The sequence below is a fragment of the Argiope bruennichi genome, chromosome 11 (genome assembly GCF_947563725.1).
Source record: "Argiope bruennichi chromosome 11, qqArgBrue1.1, whole genome shotgun sequence".
NCBI classification, from domain to species: domain Eukaryota; kingdom Metazoa; phylum Arthropoda; class Arachnida; order Araneae; family Araneidae; genus Argiope; species Argiope bruennichi.
Genome location: NC_079161.1, coordinates 21,792,883 through 21,813,790, shown reverse-complemented (window position 1 = coordinate 21,813,790; position 20,908 = coordinate 21,792,883). Strand labels below are relative to the sequence as shown.

The 20,908-nt window shown below is 30.6% G+C and overlaps 1 protein-coding gene and 2 non-coding genes across 4 annotated transcripts; all 3 read right to left on the bottom strand.

Moving 5' to 3' along the window:
• Nucleotides 1–3,250: 3,250 nt before the first annotated feature.
• LOC129957858 (U4 spliceosomal RNA) lies at nt 3,251–3,391 on the bottom strand. Its single transcript, XR_008782959.1, has one exon. It is a non-coding gene; the product is annotated as a U4 spliceosomal RNA (small nuclear RNA).
• Nucleotides 3,392–5,136: 1,745 nt separating this feature from the next.
• LOC129957984 (U6atac minor spliceosomal RNA) lies at nt 5,137–5,265 on the bottom strand. The gene has a single exon (XR_008783081.1). It is a non-coding gene; the product is annotated as a U6atac minor spliceosomal RNA (small nuclear RNA).
• A 10,173-nt stretch (nt 5,266–15,438) lies between these two features.
• Nucleotides 15,439–20,908, bottom strand: LOC129957591 (uncharacterized). 2 transcript variants are annotated; one of them, XM_056070005.1, is made up of 5 exons: nt 20,829–20,908; nt 19,714–19,928; nt 18,717–18,889; nt 17,016–17,061; nt 15,439–15,547 (listed from the first exon to the last, which is right to left on the bottom strand). In XM_056070005.1, the coding sequence occupies exons 2-4, from the start codon at nt 19,915–19,917 to the stop codon at nt 17,028–17,030; spliced, it is 411 nt and encodes a 136-aa protein (XP_055925980.1). In that variant the 5' UTR covers nt 19,918–19,928; nt 20,829–20,908; the 3' UTR covers nt 15,439–15,547; nt 17,016–17,027. The 2 variants fall into 2 exon arrangements, with proteins under 2 accessions (XP_055925980.1, XP_055925981.1); XM_056070006.1 differs by lacking the exon at nt 20,829–20,908 and adding an exon at nt 20,476–20,495.

Genomic DNA, 20,908 nt, shown 5'->3' with positions numbered 1-20,908 from the left:
TAGGTATACGGCAAGAATGTGATTATATTATTTCTTACGTATCAATTATATTCCAATGCCACTATTCATTTTCGCATTTAAGAAAATCACTTGTGTGAAAAATGGAATATAAATTGATAAAAATATTATTTCAGCGGAATAGAAATGCCTGGCTGAATATTAAAAATGGATTAAAGGAAATTATGCATTCTTGAATTTTATAATATTCGTCTATAATTAAAACAAAAAAGTAGCTTATTGTTTACATGACTGTCATGTCAATATAATGTCAGTTATTTCTGCCACATCAGAATAACATATTCTCTGTTGGTTCCGATCTTTGCGAATGGTGGCGCCACGATCTATGGAGATTGCGAGTTTCCATTAATGTCTAGGAGAGTGACAAGGTTGTTTCTCCTTCTCTGCGGCTATGCTCTTTCCAAGCTGAATTGCAACTCCTCAGTCAGTTGGATGTTTGTCTCTAATAATCAAGGCTGTTTTGTTTAAAGACGTGTTTTGTTAATAAACTTTCAATGACACAACATTTGGCTCGATAGCGCATTATCTTGTATGCCAAAAAACAATTTTGCACCCTCGAAGCTTGAGCATGCGCAGTTTTGCCTTTGGCAAATTGTTACGGGCGCGGACTAAGGTCTAGTACAAGTAACTACTTAAACATCTCCACCAGACCTTCACTTCAGATCTAAATCTCGATTAAGGTGATCACAGAAATGAATTGACCATCATGCAGTCTGCTATTACCGGGAATAAGCTTCTGCCGGGGCTAGGCACCCCATCAAACCAAATCTCACACAGCTGGTTTTTCTTTATTTAAATACAGGGTGGTTATGATTAAACCCCCCTATAAACAGCGTCAGAAATTTGGTATATAGACTATAAACAAGATGCGCTCACGGAATTTCGAAAAAAAAAAAAAAAATAGTTCCAAAATAACCACCAGAGGACGTTTTTTCTGGAATTTTACCTTGTTTGAAAGCGACACATTTTTCTGTGATAAGGTACCTTCGATAGTTATTCCACATTTTCTTCTGTCTTCTGTTATCAAGACAGGTTTCATCAACTATACTCTAATTTTTGTAAACGCGGAGAACATTTCCAAATTACACTTTTAGCAAGTATTTATTAAGCATTCAATTACTGCTGTCCTCGTGTATAATATATTAATCACACTTTCAGTAATTTGTTTCAATTATGCGAAATCAGTCTAAGCTGATCCCAGAAAAGGCAACGCTATGGATAAATCATTCTATAGCTTTTAACAGCATAGAAGGTCGTAATAGAAATGATTAGAATTATATCCAGATGTAAAATGTAGCAACTGTAAGAGTTCAATGAAATATGTGGCCCGATGGAAATAGCGTAATGTGCTTTTGAGTTCATGGAAATTTGTTTTCTCCTCACTATTTAACAGGTTGTTCAATTGATCAGCCATTACAATTCGTACTTTCCGAATTCCAAAAGATATTATGCGCATTGAAATCGCCTCTTAATAGAAGAAAATTTCGATGTAGTTTTAATGATATATTGGACTACAAGAAGGTTTTCTGAATATCAAAGCTAGCAGAATTGACTTCTTGGAATTTGGATCATATGCCACAACAATTCGAATCAAAGAAGGTACCGATTTAAAAAATCGGTTTTGCTGGAAAATTAGTAAGAGCACGTGATGGAGTTGGTGGAGATTCACGTTTCATGCGTAAATCTTCACCCTCATCTAATGGATAGGAACACTGAGATACTCCACTAATTACTGTAGTTATAGAATTTGTATCGTAAATCTCAAGACGACAGATCTTTGTGAAAATGATATATATATTTTTAGATTTTGAATCTTATGTCTGCATCAGGTGTGCCGCGTCTCGAAAGACGTAGTTTTAAATTACATATTTCGAGATTTTAAGAATGTTCCCTTGCATATGATGTTTCTACAGCACTTATCAGATTCGAAATCATACATATGTGTTTTACATATGTTGTAGAAAAATGTACAACGTATTTGTCTCAATGTTACATTTTTAGTATGTCATAGTAATTATATTAAATTTTTCAGGCCGAAAGAAAGTTTCAGCAGCAAAGAATAACTAATTCAATTTTAAGTTTATGACTTTATGCATTACTACAGAACATTTGTTCTTTAATGAGTGTACCTCCTACCTGTAAGGATTTCCTTTTCAAACTATCAATTTGGACACAATTGAGAGTCTATCCACATTGACCTTCGTTTGTTTCATTGTTGGCGTGCAGTGCACAGATAATTACCATGGCTCCTTAAAGTACAGCAATCACAAATTAGCTTCTCACGAAAGTATGAGTGATCAAAATGCTGATATCTCATAGGATTCTGGATATTAGTTCGGACAGGCAATTTTATGCAGCAAATATAAATGAACAATCACCACGCGCATGGGGTTTTTAACTGCTTCTAAGAAGTAAACATTGTGAAAATAAGTTTACACAGCAAACATAAACTTACAAACTACAACATAACGATTACAGCTTCTTCTTGGAGAATGTAGAGCCGTTGAAAAGTAGAAGATAGCAAGCAGACAGAGAAGAGGAACACAATTTTATAAGTGAGGATCCATATGACCCTTGGAATCGGCACACCAATCCACTAAAGGGCTTATCCATTAAGTGAGTAATGCCCAAGTGAGCCCCTGAGGAGTGGAAAATATGGTAGTTGAAATTATAATTAATTTTACATCTTCTCCTTTAATAATAAATTTAAAACGCAACCCTCCAAAAATCCGCTCAAGTAAGAATTCTTATTTATGAAGGAGAAGATGGCGTATATGAAATTATTTACAGATTACGGAGAAATCTATCACTGACAGCAATTTCAAATTCAAGAATATCACAAAAATTTGATATAATATTGCGGACATTATTTGAATTTTATTAATTTTCTAAATACCGGAAGACAGAAATGATCGTTCTTATTTTTGACTTTTGTTAGAATCAGGCCAAATCTGTAAAGTACCACCCTATCACTTGCATAAATAAATATGCAGAAATCTTTATTGTTAATAAACTTAGCAAGCATTTAAATGGCCGGAAAATACCTTATCTAGAAATATTCATTTTTTAGCAATTTGTTTTTGTGAAAAAAGTAACATCGAATACTACTATCTTTTATGCAAGCGCAGAGAAAGTGCGACCTAATGGTGGCGCTACAATCGCTTATAGAAACACCCAAATTCTTACTTCAAATTAGTGCACGATACTTTCGCTTCTACTTTTAATTTATAAACTCCCGAAGGAGTTTCCAAAAATTGCCTCAGCCGACGGTATTTCACGTCGACAGGGCGGGGTATTGGGAAAAGTTTTCAACTAGCAATAGTCACGCCTCGGTAGAACCTCATTGGCTATGACACTGCCTCTGCGCAAAGCTAATGGATATAAGATTTTGAAATTTTATATATAAACTAAGAGTTCTAAAATAGTGGTAGTTTTGTTAAGCGTATATATTTTTTTACGTTTATTCTTATTCAGAATATGTGTAAAAGATTGAAAATTGGGTGCATTGAGATATAGGTTGAAAAAGAATCAATGAACATATTCCTGGAAAATTAATAATATCTCGAAATGTTTAGGACGAAATAATGAGGGATTGAGTGCAAGGTATGTCGAGATCTAGATCGAAGAAATATTGATTTTTCTCGATGCTGAAATAGATACACACAGAAACTGATTTTTGCATTTATTTTATTTTATTTATTTTTTTACTAAGACAGTGTATGTCTTCAATTCTATTACAAAACAAAGAAGAGAAAAAATTAACAAACATTTTTATTTTTAAAAGTCCCATTTTTAAATTTTGAATTGCATCTCGAGATTTTTATTTAAATTCCGAAGGGTTGAATTTTCAAAGTTACGAGAGATTAAATTGTTAATGTAAACACTGAACTGCCAAAGCCTGACTAAGACAAGGGCATACGGAACAGTTGCCCCCCCATCAGAGGGTGGCCCCCAAATCGAATAGAAAGTTTATTCTACGTTTCCTTCTTCAATGAACTTTTTTTAACAAAATATCAGTACAGTGTAAAATCTGTCAATTTTTAGTTAGCTTCTTCATTAATCTATCGTATGAACACTAAAAAAAAATCTATATATTTTTTTAATCCATGGCTTTCTAGGGCAGAATTTAACTAAATTTTCGCATTTACGATGGTCAAATTTGGTCAATCAAAAGCCTGTACTTTTACACTTCTGAAAATGCAATAAGTTTACAAATTTTTCTTATAAACAGATGCTTAAGATAGTTGTAGAAAGCATTCTAATATAAATCTTGCCTTAGCATTTTGTCAAATTGTATTTTAAATTCAGTGGTTAAATGTGGTACTTCGAGTTAAGACTAAGAGTGTTTTTAGTTTTAAGTTTAAATAGCATTTTGAATTAATTAATGAAAAATATGGACAAGTTCTATGCACTTCTCTGCAAGGTTCTTCATTACTGAAGTAGTGACGCAGAGGGGGAGGGACAAAGAAGTTTTTTTTTTTTTTTTTAAATTGGAATTTGCAGGTATAAAACACTTTTCTTAACTAACATACTTTCTTAACTTTCGCAGTGTTTCTTCAGTTTTAAGTATTCTATTGTAATTATGTTTTATCAGATGTCCTTTTCTGATGGATGTCATTTTTGTCTATTGTTACTTTCGAATTAATGGAAAAGAACAGCAAATTTACGGTATTGCAATTTCGTTACAATTTTTGATATTGGCGATATCTATATGGTATCATTTCTAAATTGTATGCTATGTAATTAGTTATTCTAAATTAAATTAATGATGAATTGTTTGAAAAGGCAATTTCTACAAAATGTTTCAAGTCATTGTAATATTTTTTTAAATAATGATATCAAATTTTCATCATTCCATTCTAAATATTTTGATTTGATTGATAAGTAATTCCTATTTCGAGTGTTAAATGTATATGCTGAATTCTACATTTCAGTCTCGAAAAATCACCTCCCTATTATATATTCCTTGAAACTGATGGAGTTCAATTTTTTAACCGAGGTATTTACAGAATTTGCATGCATGTAAGCATGTTTCAATTTAAGACAAAAACTTGAGAATGATAGATGATGCTAGTTATCATGAAAAATTAAGATGAGAAGCAACCCTGTGGATGCGAAAAAAAATTGCGGTTAAGTGGTTGCGAAGTAAACAACCATGTGCCTTAACCGTGTATATGTGTTATAGGCCCAGAGGCCATTCCGTCCTTGTCAAGGGGACTGCTAACCTTCTCTCCTTTCATATAACACACTATATTTCTAGATGACGCAGGTATATATAAGCATAAAGAAGGTAAATATTTTTCTAGTGGTGCGAAAATATCACTCACAGAGAACTGCAGTATAATCGTAATTTAATATAGTTTATTATATTCACTGACACTTCCTTTTTAATAATTGCCTGTAATTTACTTAATATAAATAAATGTAATTTTTTCCTCTTATCACTGCTGTAACATTTTTCTTGCCTTTCGCCCTGATTTAGGTAAGAAGGAAAATCCGGTTTCTCGAGAACGAGAAAAGAATTCTAATCCAATATATATTATACGCCGCCAAAGTAACTAATATAATAAGAAAAGAAAATTAACATTTTAGGACTAAATAAATTCTACAGAAATCTTATATTTATATTTATAGGTTACTAAATGTCTAATTTGCACTGTATTTCAATGACCAGTTAGATGTATAGACAGCGCCATCTATTGGATTGCTTTGATCATAGAGCGGCTGTAGGAGAGAATTAAAAAGGGGTATTGCTATAAAGATTCTAAAAATATAAAGACTATAAAATATAAATATAAAGACTATAAAATATAAATATAAAGACTATAAAATATAAATATCAAAACTATAAAGATTCTTAAATTTCAAATTTATTTTCCAGTTTGAAAATGATATCTATATCAATGTCATTTTTGTGATATATTGGTCAACAAATTTTATTAATTCCTTGCGTTATTTTTCCGAAAAGTAAACCTGTGATGTAAATTAACGTGAATGAAACATTTAGATTTAAATGTAACTTTTAGACAGCGGAATAAAATTCAAGAATGTTGATCTCCAAATGAACGAAAAATTATTTTGCGTCATTTTAAAGTTTTTGAAAATCAAATTGGTTGTACCAATTTTATTCATTTGAAGAATAAAATTATTCTCAGCTTGGTGAGAAATATAATACTTAATTCTCTTGCTGTACTGAGGGCTACAAGTTAACATTAACCAAAACTGCCATGATTTTTTTAAAAATTTTCTAGTCTTTAAATTTCAGATGTTTCTTATTTTTATGTTATTTCTTCGCTTTATTTTGTAATTTTTGCTTTTCATTGCTTCTGTTAGAATACAACTCAGTAAAATATTGTAACATCACTAGATGATCATTTGGAATGGTTTGAATGTATTATTCGAAAACATTTCATTGTAGGTTACGTTACTAGAATGACACTTTCGAAATGGATAGTAAAATTTGAAATAAAAATTATTCTGAATTATTTTTAAGACATTGCATTTTATATTGCATTAATGATTTTTTTTTTTTAATTTTCAATCTAGCTCCATGAGTAAATCAAGAGAACAGAGGGCGTTAGATCTGCCTCTCACCCGCTAGTTGTCTAGTTATAGAAAGATCACATATATTGCCTGGGAATATATAAGTTCTATCATCTCTTGATAGAGAGCAAAACTTCATTATTCAGTGCTAAAAAATTCTTTTGATATTTTGTCCTCATTTTTGAAGGTTATATTTTTTTCTTCTTATTTCTATATCTTTCTTTCCTTTCATTCTATGTTTAATTTTTTGTTCTGTTATTTTTATTATAATACATTTACATAAGATTTTGGAACATTATTTGATTAATATTTGGAAAAATTTCAATGGTTCATTAGAAAGGGAGAATATTACAAATTAACTCCTGGGTTTGTAAAGAATTTTTTGACCATCGAAAAGGAACAATTAATCATAAAAAAATATTATTCACAACGATGTAATTGATAAGAAATCTGAATTTTTTTTATATCAAAAAAGTACTTACGAAAATCACTAGTAGGGAGATAAAGAAGAAGAAAGAAAAAAGTTTCAGTTGTTTGATTCACGATCGCAGCGCCGTACTCTAAGAAACAGGAACTCGCAGCTTGAAATTCTGCCATTTCCAACGAAAATACACTATGCTTGGTATTCAGCGTCTAAATTATTTTTATAACTTCATGCAATACATCCGAAATTCTTATATTGATCAAAATTAATAGAATATATCTCTACACAGAGGATGTTCAAGTCCATTAGTTTTTCAGAACTTTTCATTTTCTAAAAAAGATTGTTTTGAAGAGAAAATCGAACATTTGATAAACAATTACTCAAACAATTGATAATGATAACAATTATTCACAATTAATCCTTTTCACTGGATAAGCAAAAGACTGATAAATATTCTGTTTATGCTTTTAGCATAAACGATACTAACAGCCTTCGGGGACCAGATGTTAGTCCTTCAATTAGAAGTAATAATTTAGCCATTTCCATTACCTTTGAACAACTGCACTTTACAAAAAGAAATGAAATAATTATTGCACAATAAGCATAGAGAATATTGGCTGATTAGGTATACATGCAAAAAGACGAAATTAATAGGCTAATAAAACTGACACAATCTGCTTAGATGTTAAAGGCGAGGGCTATATTATAGTTTTCTTTTGCGGTAGCTCTTAAAATGGGATGGTAAGACGGACATGCGGCCATTGATGATTTATCTAGAGAGTATGAGTTTCCTGCGAAATAAAATTTGGAGGAATCTAACAGGTGGTTAAGACAGGGGGACTAGTCAATTTTTTTCTTATTATTTTAACTCTAGAATGTTGATTAAATAATGTCGTTTCATTTTGTCATATATCTTAGAAACTCCCTAAGTATCACGGCTTTTGATATTTTTTAACTTCGTATTCCCATTAGTATTTACTCCTTACAACATTTCATTTCGCCATATTTATACATTCGTTTCTTTTAAAGTAAAGAGAGAAAATTCTGTGAACCAGACCGAAGGGGAGATACAGAAAAAAAAAAAAAAAAAAAAAAAAAAAAAGAAGAAAAAAAAAAAAAACTTCTTAACCGTTTAGCACTATGATATATGTCGAAATAGATTCTGAGACCTCCAGCAGATATCAAAGCACGAGTCGACCGCCATCACCGCCTGTGCGGAAATCCACCACTGGGAAGTATGAATGTTTCGAACATGTGCAGTAACCGAACATGATAACTGTAACTCCTCAGAAAAATATGGACCAGGAACAATACCCAAACGATGGTAAAAAGACCCCACTCCAAAAGAAAAGAGTAAGAAAGTTAAGCCACACCACATTGTGAGTTTTGGCGAGTGGGGTTTATTCTTTTTTCCTTCAATAACATTTCGGTGCTCAAAAGACCAGATTTTTCAATTCTGTGTATTAACTGTTGCATTCAAATAAAAGTGGGCTTCAGCTCCTTTTAAAATCTTCCTTGGGAAGGCATCATCCACATCCATTCGTGGTAAAAACATTAAAGCAAAATCCAATCTCTGTTGCGCATATCCTCGTAACAATTGTTGATGACGATTAATTTTATACGGATAAAACTGGATTACCTTTCCTAGGAATTTTCGAACAGTAGTATAGGGAATATCCAACTTTCGAGCAGCTTACGGAATGAATGATGGCTCTTTCTTCTTTATGGTGAGGTTTACTGGTTTCTTCCTCCAACTATATTTTATAGTAAATGATCCAGTCCTCTCCCTTCTTTTCACTGAACACTGTATCAAAGGACTTTTAGGCATTTCTTTCATATGTCTAAATTCAAGTAAACAGCTGCAGTATTTGAGCTGTTAACCTACACAAACTAAGTATCTCATACCACATTACTGGCAGAAACGAGAATTGTTTAGACTGATGACAAGAAAGGCCTTTGCGCTGCAACGTCATCTTTCGGTGATTGACGCAATTATTCTTTCTTATTATTTCATTCCTCTTCCTTCACGATAATTTTATAACCACCCGGAATAAGACAGAGAGAAAATGGCACTTCAAAATTATCCCAAAATAAAATGTGATCGAATGTAAAAAAATATTATGTGTCTCTATTTGAAATGTGTGTTTTTTTAAACTACTATATCACGTCAGGAAATTCCTATAATAATCCACTTGTTTTCCATTTGATTCAGCAACTATATGGCTGAAGACCTCTAGTGATTTGAATTCAGAGCAGATTATGTTTCTAGAATGCATTTGTTGAATTCTTCTATTTATAAAAGCTTGAAATTCCTGGGAAATAGAGAAATGTATTTAAAATCTGGATTACTATAAGTAACGGAAACACAAGTTATTAGTATAATTTACCACTATTTAAAATCGGTAAAAAGATTTAAAGAAAAGCGAAATGTAAGTTTTATTGTCATCAAGTAGGGTCAATTCTTGACCTGAATTGATTCCTATGATGATTCTGGGATATGATTCTCCGTGAATTAAAATCCTCGGTGTCGTGTGGATATCGCAACCTACACGGCATCAAGTCTGAGACCTGCTTGATGACCTTTTCGTCTTTTATAAAACAAATAGGATGTGACATTGCAATACATTTACGCTAATATTTTATTCAAGGTTTTTAAGATCGCAGTTTTCTTTTACTTGGAATTTTGAATGAGTTACTCTGAATCTCATGAGTAAAATTCGACCCATCTCGTAATTGCTTTTGCAGAAATCGATAATCTCTCAGCAACAAGATTGATGTGCAATTATTCAAGTACACGATAAGTTTGTTAATTTTATTCAGCCTAATTCGTGTTATATTCTTCTGTTACTAAATTTTTCATTTGTAATCGATTTTTGCCGAGTAATAAGGCTTGCTAATAAAAATATATTTTTGTGAAAAAATTATTGTAATTCTTTTTAATATCTTTTGTTATTATTACTTATCTTGTAATTGAATTACAATTTTCTGTTATATGTAAAATTAAAACCATATGTATTCCAGGTAAATGTAGAAATAACATTGTCACTTATGGATAATACCTTCATAATTATATTATAGATATTAATATAATATTATTACATTAATTTGCATTGACTTAACGTAATTGTTGTTAATTATTGAAAAAATGGCATTTTGCAATAGGTAAATTGTTACTCTTATTTGTGCTCTAAATTAATACAGCAATTCTATGATATATTAAGCCATATAGTAAAGTCCATTTTTTAGAACTATTTGGCCATTCTTTAGATGTTCTTAGTTTAAACCTTACGCCATTTTGGTTTCTGATAAACTATGGTATTTGAGATATTAATTTGTAGTAATAATTTGCAACACCTCTTTTCTGATACCGTGAAAGGCTTCTTTCCGCACCAGGAAAGTAAATCTGATTATTGGACGCAGTGTAACAATTTTATGTTTTTGGAATATTTTAATTTTCTCTAAAAATAAAATAAAGTTTCTTTCTCATTCCCTTTCTCTTTCTAAATCTTTGCAATTCATAACGGGGAAAATATTTAAGATTTGAATAATCGTATAATGTATACTAATACAGAATACCTTGTCAGACCTTTAGTATTGAATTTTGGACCTATAAAAAAGCAGGAACCAGATATAAGAATAATGACGGATAACATTAGCTCTTTGGCCAAATTTCTAAACTTCCTAGAAATAAACTTTGTTCAAAGTATTGTTTTTCTCCAGTATTGATTCAAAGTATTTTACCAGTCACTAAATAATGATTAATAAAATTTAAATACATGATTTCTTTTAAATTTCCTAATAAAAATTAAATACTTTTTTGGGGAGGGGAGGAAAAAGATTAAAAAAAAAAAAAAGATGCTGATGGTAATCATGTGCATTTTTTATACCTACTTTGGAAGTGAGTCTCAATATACAATAAAGTAAGTTGTTCGCAAATATATATAAAGAGAAAATTTTGATCTTAAAAAGAATTTCAATCAAACGAAATATATTTTATACTGAGAAAATAACTACACTGACATAATTTAGTTCACGCGATAGACGGTTCAGAAATAATATTGAGCAAATCTTATCCAAATATATATGATATTGATGCATGTATCCTGTTTAAACAGCATTAAATCCATATAAAAATATTGTTTCTACATTTTTTTTTTATTTTTTTTATTGAAACACAGATTAAATTTACTTGCTGGAACTACCTCAAAGAATTCGTAGATTTCCATTCATTGTGGAACTTATGACTGCACAGCTTCCAAATCACCTTACAGATGGCGCTGCGTGTTCTTAGGCTTCCAAAAGAAATCACCGAATACATGTAAAATGATTGTAGTAAAAAATTACACGAGGTAATTTTAATTAAATTTTGCCAATTTACAGTAATCTGTGTCTGTAACTAAAATGCAGATTGATCCGAAAATTTCTTGAAAGGCAATTCAAAAAATGCATAGACACACCAACTTTAGAATTTCCCCATACATACACAATTTATAGTTTTTTTTTTTTTTTATTCTCACATGGATTGCAATACAGCCGAAATGCTTGAAATTTCTATAGTGAATAACTGAAAATTTTTAACATTTTCAAGCATTATAGTATTTAAAACTGCTACCTAGCATTTTAGTAGTTCTAAGAATCGTAATTCTGGCATTAGAAACAAAAATAAAAGAAAATAAAAAGATAACAATCTAATTCGCAAAAGCGGATGGTCTTAGCGTATAATCTGAGAGTGAGTAGAAATCTTCCCCATGGTTTGCAATAATAAAGGTTAATAGAGAAACTGTCGTGAAAACTACGAAAATAATGTAGTAGTTCTTTGTGAATTTCGATATCGGAAAATATGAGTCTGCAACAAGTATTTCCATAAGGTAGAAAAAGCGTGCTCTCTAGGTTTGTAAAATCCAATGTTTTCAACGTAGAGGCGAAAGCCTATCAGAGCAAAAGGCGGAGACATTTCCTACATGATATTAATAATTGTTTGAAAATGCGTTGAAAGTTCCATTGAAGTTATTTTTGTTCAATAAACGGCATCAATTAGTGTTGAGACTCTACCTGAATTTCATTTCATTCAGTCGTTTCTCCGCTAATAAGATTCAAAGATGTGGGTTCGCAATGTGAAATAATCCTTACTCGTTGTTAATCTGACTCCATTTTATTTTTAGGGATGACGAATATTTTAAGAGCGGTTATTACGTAACCAATATCAAAAAGTCACAAATACAAGTGATCAATACTTTTCAAAGAGGGGTGTGATTCAAATCCTTGATACGATCTTACTGATTATATTTCGATTACAGGTTTTGGATCACGATAGAAAGTAATAATCGATACGATATCGCTGAAATTTGCCGGAGCGGTGACTTCACTGGAAAGTAACAATCGATACGATCTGTCCAATGGAAGCTCTCGAAAGAAATCTGTGGTTGGATTGAAAAGTGAACGGACCGGTTATTGGAATTATCGTATCGTATCATTGAATTGCATATCACTGAAATTTATCGGACCGGTGATTTCACCGGAAAGTGCGAGGCTTCACTGGAAAGTGCGAAGTCACCGCTCCACTTTACGGGAGTGACCGATATTCGTATTTGATGATGCACTATTCCATACAGATCATTTTTAATTGCTCGTGACATGATTGACTTTGATTACATGTATTCTGTTTACTGCTAGCGCCATCTATTGGTAGAATATAGAACTAAATAAACATTTTAAAGAAATGACATATATTTTTAACTCACCTTTTCCAGAAAATGGTTCACTCTAATAAATAAATTAAATAAATAGTTTTGAGAAAAAAAAAATTAAGAAGTAAGCTGAAACAGATAAATTAATTCAATCACACGTTACTTAAATTAGTAAATTAAGTATTAATTACAATTAATAAATTTTATATTTAATATTAAGTAATAATTTTTAATTAATAATATGATTGAAATAACAGATATTTGGAACGCATATTTAAAAATAACAATAGCAATATTATTTGTTATTCAAAAAAATCGTGGATTATGCATCTCTATTTATTCTCTCTCTATCTAATCTACAACTCCATTTACATGCTATATATATAGTTAATTGCTTGCTTTATATAGTTGCCATATACAAAAACGTATATTGGTTTCGCGCGCAGTTAATTCTGACCTTAGAGTTCTGAAAGTTATAGCTCTAGTATGATTAAAGTTAAAATTAGATTTTTAGCCAAAGGCGCTCGTAACAATTAGAGTGAATAAAGATAATAATCAATTTGTCTTCCATTTGATTCAGCAACCCTATGGCTGAAGACCTTCACTGATTAGTAGTAGATTATGTTTCTTGAATGCATTTGTTGAATTCTTCTATTTATAAAAGCTTGAAATTGCTGTGAAATAGAGAAATGCATTTAAAATCCGAACTACTATAAGTAACGGAAACACAAGGTATTGGTATAATTTACCGCTATTTAAAATCAGAAAAAAGATTTAAAGAAAAGCGAAATGTAAGCGTCAATTGTCATCAAGTAGGGTCAATTCTTGACCTGAATTGATTCCTATGATGATTCTGGGATATGATTCTCCGTGAATTAAAATCCTCGGTGTCGTGTGGATATCGCAATCTGCACAGTATCTAATCCGAGTCCTGCTAGATGACCTTTTATTACTTTTTACTTTACTTGATCTTGAGAGTATTAAAAAGAAGAGAAAAGCATAAGTATGCAATGAAATATATATTTTCGCAACAATTCCGAAATGAAAGCTGAAATGTTATTCTCAAGTTTTATGAACGATCGCAGCGCCCTCATTCTTTGAAAATTTGAATTAGTAACTCTGAATCGATTTATTTGAGCGAAAGGCAATGATTATGCATGCTTAGTGATTAGTGTGTACACTCCTTTTCTCCCTAGAGTCTAATATGGATAAATGTAATTTTTTTTTTATGAGTGTTAAGTATACCTATTTGAATAAATGTCGAATGATACTAAAAGTTTAGAGGATATCGATATTTCTACAACAAAACTGATGATTTAAGATTTATATATGCGAATGAAAAGTTCATTAATTTTATTCATATTATATTTTTTCGTTCCTAATTTCCTCTGTTGTAATACTTGACAATAAACTATTATGACTTTTTAACAAAAATACTAAAATATATGCATCTTTTGAGCTATTGCATTAAATTTTTTTTTATTTTATTTATTATTTATATTTGTAGTTATTGTTATTTATCGAGAATTGGATTAACAGTTTTCTTTTTTTTTTAAAGTAAAATTAATTATTGCCTTTTCTTTAGTATTTATGTTTTGGAAGAAGTAGTTGGGTGTACTCAAGATGCAATTCTGCATGGAGCTTATTTCGAATTCTTAAGATATTTCGAATTTTTATAAACGATGATACTTAACCTCGTAGTCATTATCCGAAATGCCTCTTTTCGGGTCTGTAATCAGCTGCTTGACACACTATTAAAGCGTAGCTAATTATTGGACGTAATAATTATTTGTGCAGCAAAAAATTTTTTTTCTTCGTCAAAAGTTTTTGGACAATGGACACATTCTCGGTCCTTTATCTTTGCTCGATTCCTTTTCTGAATTTCAGTGTTAAATTCTCAAAGCGATATGTTTTAGAATAACGCTCATTAAAAACATCTATGGAATCAAATATTAAAATATATATATATTTGAAGTAAGAGTGATTTCTTTGATCGAAAGTGTGATACTTTTCTATAATTCTAGTAAAAAGCATTATTTCAATTATATTTCGAGTTTCTTTTCAGATATCATGTTATGCGCACACGAATGGGCAAGTAGATGGATAAGATTCCGAAAGATGGATTTCGAAGAGCACTGATGAAGCAATTTTGGTGCCGAGATTGCGGATTAAATATTATCTGCGTAACTTGATAAGTTGTTGATATGAGAAAGAAAATTCAGGGAGGTGCAATTACTTTATTAGATTTTTTTTTTATTTGGGGATATCCAAGATAGAGATTCATAATAATTTTTACTAAGAATTCTTTGACGATTGTAATTCGTTGTACAGGGTTATCACTTGTACCAGTTACCCCCCCCCCTCCTCCTCCCCTAACTTCTAAATAGTGACAATTTAAAACATGAAGTGTTGTAAGAATTAGAAATTTTTCAGGAGCGAGATGACTGAAAAAAAAACATTTTATAAATACTTCAATGAAATAAAGCAGCAAAAAGGCAAGCAAACAGCGAAATGTTTTAAAGAATTAAAATCAAATAACAGATCGAGATTTTTAAATTTGAAACAATGATGTTATCTATTTCATATCTAAATATTTACCCGAAAATATTCATGCGAATCAATGTGATAACTGTTAATTTTTAACTCTAAATAGTCATACTCAAAAATTTTTATTTTTGCCTATTAATACCTAAAAAATTTCAAGAATTTCAATGTAACACTTATGTACGTGGAAAATGTAAAATGTGAACAAGAAAAAACAAGAAAGAGGATCAACTAAAATAAAGACTTTATTTTGTAGAGATAAAAAATTAAAATACAGTCATCAATTATGTGGCTTTCAGTCCTTTCATTCTTGTTTACTTCAGCGTCGACCCTGTAAAGGTAAAAATAATTTAATCAAGAGAAAAACACTACTAAAAAGAAGCATGCTAACCTTCTACAAAATTAAGATGTATTATGACGTTTATAAGATACCCAAATTAAAAAGGAAATTGCAGTCGAATGTAGAAATAATTGTTGCAATATCGCGATTGTTACTGAAGAACGATCACATCATACGAGAAAAAAAAAAATTCGGGCCATGTAGAAAAACCTGGGCTGGGTTTAGGCACCCCAGATAATAAGTTTTGCAATAAACAAGTTTTATTTTAATGGATTACGTGATGCTCAGGTCTTTTGTTTATAAACAATTCAGTAACAATTTATTGTGCTAAAATCCGACGATTCTAAGCACCACATCCCAAATTATAGCATTGTTGGTCACAATGTGATCTTGCCCAGAAGTGGTAAATTCATGATTTTTATACGTCCCGCCTCGTAATGCGGACATCACCGGTAATATGATGCACCATGCGAGACAATGATCTTTGTACTTTTTTCATCCTGCGATAAATTTGTGAAGCATGCTTCCCTGTCAAGCTACGAAATTTGATAACTGCTCGTTGAGTTGATCTGAAAGAATCTATCATATAATGAATTGCGGAAACAAGGGCACAGATGCGAAGTTCTTAACTATGCAAATGGGAATATTACCGCGCTTTCTATTGGCAAGTATATTAAATCAATGGGATTTGGTACAATGCTGTTACAAATAAGGCATTTTTCATTTTAGCACAGTTTATATATCCTACTGCAATTTTTTTTCTTATTTTAATTTCATTGACGGTCAGTTAAAAAGAGTAAATAAGTGATTTTTAAAATCGTTAACAATAAAATAGATTCTCTTGCCATTAAATAAGCAACTGATAGCTTGGATCATGAAAGGGTTATAGGGTGATTTCAAAATTTTGAAATCTGGTCTAATTATCTCACCTAACACTCTTTTCAAATTTTCCTAATTCATGAAGAGGAAAATATTTAACCATTGAAGTATATAATGGGACACTTGTCAGAACTTCTGTAGAATTTGTCTCGAGCCCATGGAAATCTTCGGAATCCCGAAACTAAGAATTTACCAGGTCCTTCGGTACCAGGTTCCCGCTAACTATGATTCCTTTAAATAATGGGTCCAATCATTTGTGTCTCAAATGATTCGGAAGACAGTGTTTAATATTGAGAAAATTACTTTCATACAATTTTATACATCAGGAAATAAATGTTTTGTACGCTAATGGTTAGCAGTTCAGTTGGCAAATATTTAAGATTTAATAGAGATCTTAGAAATAACTAACTATTATTTGTGTTTAAAGTACATTAATTTATTATAACGTGAACTCGTGTAGTAAAAGTTGATTCAGATCGGTGTTCTTCACTTTTTTTTTTACATAAAGTTTGAATGGATTGAATCATAAGATTTAATTATTTTATTAATTATCTAGTGGTATTTAGTCTAAATTACTTACATATCTCTTTCATTACTTCTTTCTTTTATGAGCCTGGCGATCAAGTCTAAAATAGAAAAATTCCATATAGATTATTTCCTTTCTGAAACACGTTAGGGAAAAAAAACGACACTTTTGGGGCATATGGACATTAAATGAATATTTACTAATTAGATGCTTGATTAAACTTATCCTTTATAAAAATGCCGAAATGAAGCATTTGAAATGCAGAACACAGACGCTGATCAATTGCATATGCAAAATAATTCTGCACTTCTGTTTGTCGCTATCTATTCTATACCCCGATATGCTGGGTATTAGAAATTGTGCAATTGTTTGCTCTTCATAACAAGATTTTATTTTGATACTTTCAGCAATGTCCTTTGATTACATTTTGACTCCATATGCAAGATTCCATCTGGTAGTGAATTTAAGAAATAATTTTATATTTACTATAGTCAACTTATAAAGATATATTTGTGTATGTATCTTTTCTTTTCTTAAGATATATTTTATATAAATTTTAACAAGAGATTTCACTATCAAATTCAAAAGTTTTTTTTTTACATTGTTTTTATGAAATATTTAGTCGCGAGATTTTCTTCTGTTATTAAAAGCAAAATAAGCAGAATTTGTGTAATATCTGTATAGTTTAAATGAGCAAAGGGAAAGTGAATTTGCAGTATCGGGAATGTTAGAAAATAAAGTAGTCGGACAGTTTCTAATAGCACAATAACTCACAATTCATTGAACATAAGCGAGATAATTAAATACTGCTTTAATTTTGTATAATTTCATGCTAAAAATTTTTTTTGATGGGAAAAGGGGGTCTTTTTCAAGTTATATGCATATATTTGATGGAAAAGAGGATTCTCTTTCAAGCTATGCATACGAAGTTTAATTGAAAATCGCTATTTCCGGCGAACCAGCTGGTTGCAAAAAACAACCAGGGAGAAACAAATCAGACTAAAAATAGAATTAAAATAAAATTGACTTTTCAGTATACTAAAGTTTATCAACAATTCTTATTGAATTTTTAAATTGCAATTATATATCAAGTTGAACTCAAGTTACCACCTATCCGTTTTTTTTCTCTTTACATTATAATTAAATACCATATTTTATAACTTCTTGGTGTCTAACTAAACAACCCTTTTTAAAGCTGATTACAAACAGAACTACTACTCAAAAAGTTATAAAAAATTGTTCAAGACATAATGAAGGGATTGGAATTGAAGCAAACAAAAATATATAAAAATTAAAATTAGATCAATCTTTCGCCGACAGATGGCGATATATTAATGAATTGCATAGTATGTCAGGTTATTTAGATTTCATCATGTTTATCCACAGGTCACTAACACAATAACTCGCACTCTGTAAATTATATAATCTCCAAAGTTAACTGTAGATTAACTAAAACGCTTAGTAAACCTCTTAGTTACATTTTCAACAGCAATTCACTCGAGCTCACTATTTTCAATTTACCAAAATGATATTTTTGAAGTCTGGAAGATTTAAAAGGTAACGATTAACTCGCCGATTGAAACATTTTTTGACGTGTATGCTATTTTTCGATATTTCATATACAAAAACAAAGAACTATTGGATTGCATTTTCTACTTTGTCGATAAAGATCACAGTACCATAAAATAATTCTCAGTTTTTTCCTATTGGAAATTATTGTAAAAGTAAAAGAGCCAAAACCGAAAAATTCCTTACAATTCAACAACTTTTTCCAAATCGACTTCCGTCTCCGATTTTTCTGGACTTAACACCATTTGTTGCAATCTCTTGGAAGCTTCAATCTCTTCTTGCAGTTTTTTTGTTTTCTCTTTTTTCTTCTTAATCATTTCCCTCAGAATTTCATTATCCTTTTCTAATCTGGCATTGAACTGGAAAGGAATGTACGAAGTCATTCAACATAGGTAAATAACAATTCATTAATTTTCCGTGATTGAGCAACTTGCAAAAACTGATTTTCTAAATCGAAACCGAATGTATTTAATAAAAATGCACTTTTTAATGGATTAAAGCAGAATCCTTTATTTTCAATTTTTTATGTATAATTTATTCAGTTTTATAAATAATATGGATTCTTTGAATCATCTTTTCCCCACGAGAACGCTTCTTGTAGGGAAATAAAAATTGGATTAAATTTAATGAATTGGACGATAATTAAATTGAGAAAAAAAAATAATGCATTACTTTCAAAAACACAAGTGTACAAAATTTCAGAATTGTTTTCAGGCGTGGGAAACCCGATTCCAAAATACACAAACATGTGCAACTCAAAAATGCTGAACCAATACTGCATGGCATTTTTACATATCACTATATCGGCAAATATGGTATTTGTCGAGATTTAGCAAGTACTAATATAAGAAATATCTCCCGAAAATGACATTTGGAATTCAAATTATATTTTTAGAAGTATATTTATTGATGAAATAAAATATGATCTATGCCATTTGAATATTACGATGTGGTTTCAACCGGAGTATGCAGATTATAGTCGCCAAGGGTTGCCGAAGAGAGTCTGCAAGTGGGTCATATCAGTCCAGTGGATCCAATTTCTTCGATTTGTCCTTCGATGCTTTAAAAGCTAACAACTAAATGCTCTAATTTTTTTAAATACCACCCATAATTAAGAATACTGTAATTAAATAATTTCTTATGTCTGCTTGCAAGAAAGATATTTCTAGGAACATTAAATTACCTCCCGCAACGCTTCCATTTCTTCATGTTTCTTCAGAATTGCTTCAGGGGATTCTTCAGTTTGACAAGCAACGGACAAAAATCCTTCAGAACTCGTATATGCCATAGATTCTTGACTGGAATCAGCAACTGCAGTATCATCTGGTAATTCAGCAGAGGGAATATCCATTTCGTTTTCTGTTAGAGAAGATTCTTCCTTGTCCATACTTAAAAGACCTATAAATTACAAACCATTTTTAACATCAGTTTATCATTCTTTTTCGATACAGCATTCAAAGGTTAGCCATAAAAGTATAAAGATATTCCAACTTAATTGTTCGGTTTGATCTTTTCTCCCAAATTAATAAAAAGAAAATTAAAGTTGAAAAAATTTGATATCCATGCATCTTTTTAATGCTCATGTGAGAAAATGCCACATTTCTCAATCGGAAATGATGAACTCAATCGCCATATTTTATTTTTTCCCCAACTAAACTTCTTTACAAAAATCTTTGAAAACGTAGGAAGAAATTAAAGAAAAGCCAAAAATAATAATCATCATCACCTTTTACTACTTATATTAAATTTTTTGAATGCAGACTGGCAACTCTTTTCAATATTTAGTGATATTGAGATAGTGCCAAAAACACATGGTGCAAGTATATTGAAATACCATGACTAATGTACAATATTAAAATTGTTTATGTTTTTATACATTTCAAAATATAATAGAGAAATCTGAACTATGAAATTAGTAAAACTAAGAGAAGAAAGTAACACAAACGAGATATTTAAACGTCTTCCATTCTAAATCTAATTTCGTATGGTAAAAAAATATCCAGCGGTATGTAGATTATAGTTTTCCAACAACCGCATTTCAGATACAATTAATGCATTATTGAAATATTGATTTTGTTAGCTCTGAATATCCAATACCATAAGTATCACAAATAAGAAATGCCACAATATAAGATAAATGTAATGAAATAATGAAAATCGGATCTATTTACAAACAAAAAAGGAAGTAATTACGAAATGATTCGCAAAAATTGAATGCATCAAGAATCTTAATGTCTTAAATTTCACACAGTTGCATAAAAATAATTACGACAATATAAAAAAAGTTCTCAATCATACCAAAAAAGGGGGTAAAAAGCAAAGAATGAAATAAAAGGTACAGAAATGTCCTATGCTTTCAAATGCAATTTATATTATTT

Bases quoted from the DNA above. Each gene is read 5' to 3' on its own strand.
- LOC129957591 (XM_056070005.1), bottom strand. From the start codon at position 19,917: ATGGACAAGGAAGAATCTTCTCTAACAGAAAACGAAATGGATATTCCC. The intron at 18,890-19,713 runs GTAATTTAATGT...ATTCCTTTCCAG, and splicing joins AAATGGAAGCGTTGCGGGAG to TTCAATGCCAGATTAGAAAA. The intron at 17,062-18,716 runs GTAAGGAATTTT...TTTCTATTTTAG, and splicing joins TTGGAAAAAGTTGTTGAATT to ACTTGATCGCCAGGCTCATA.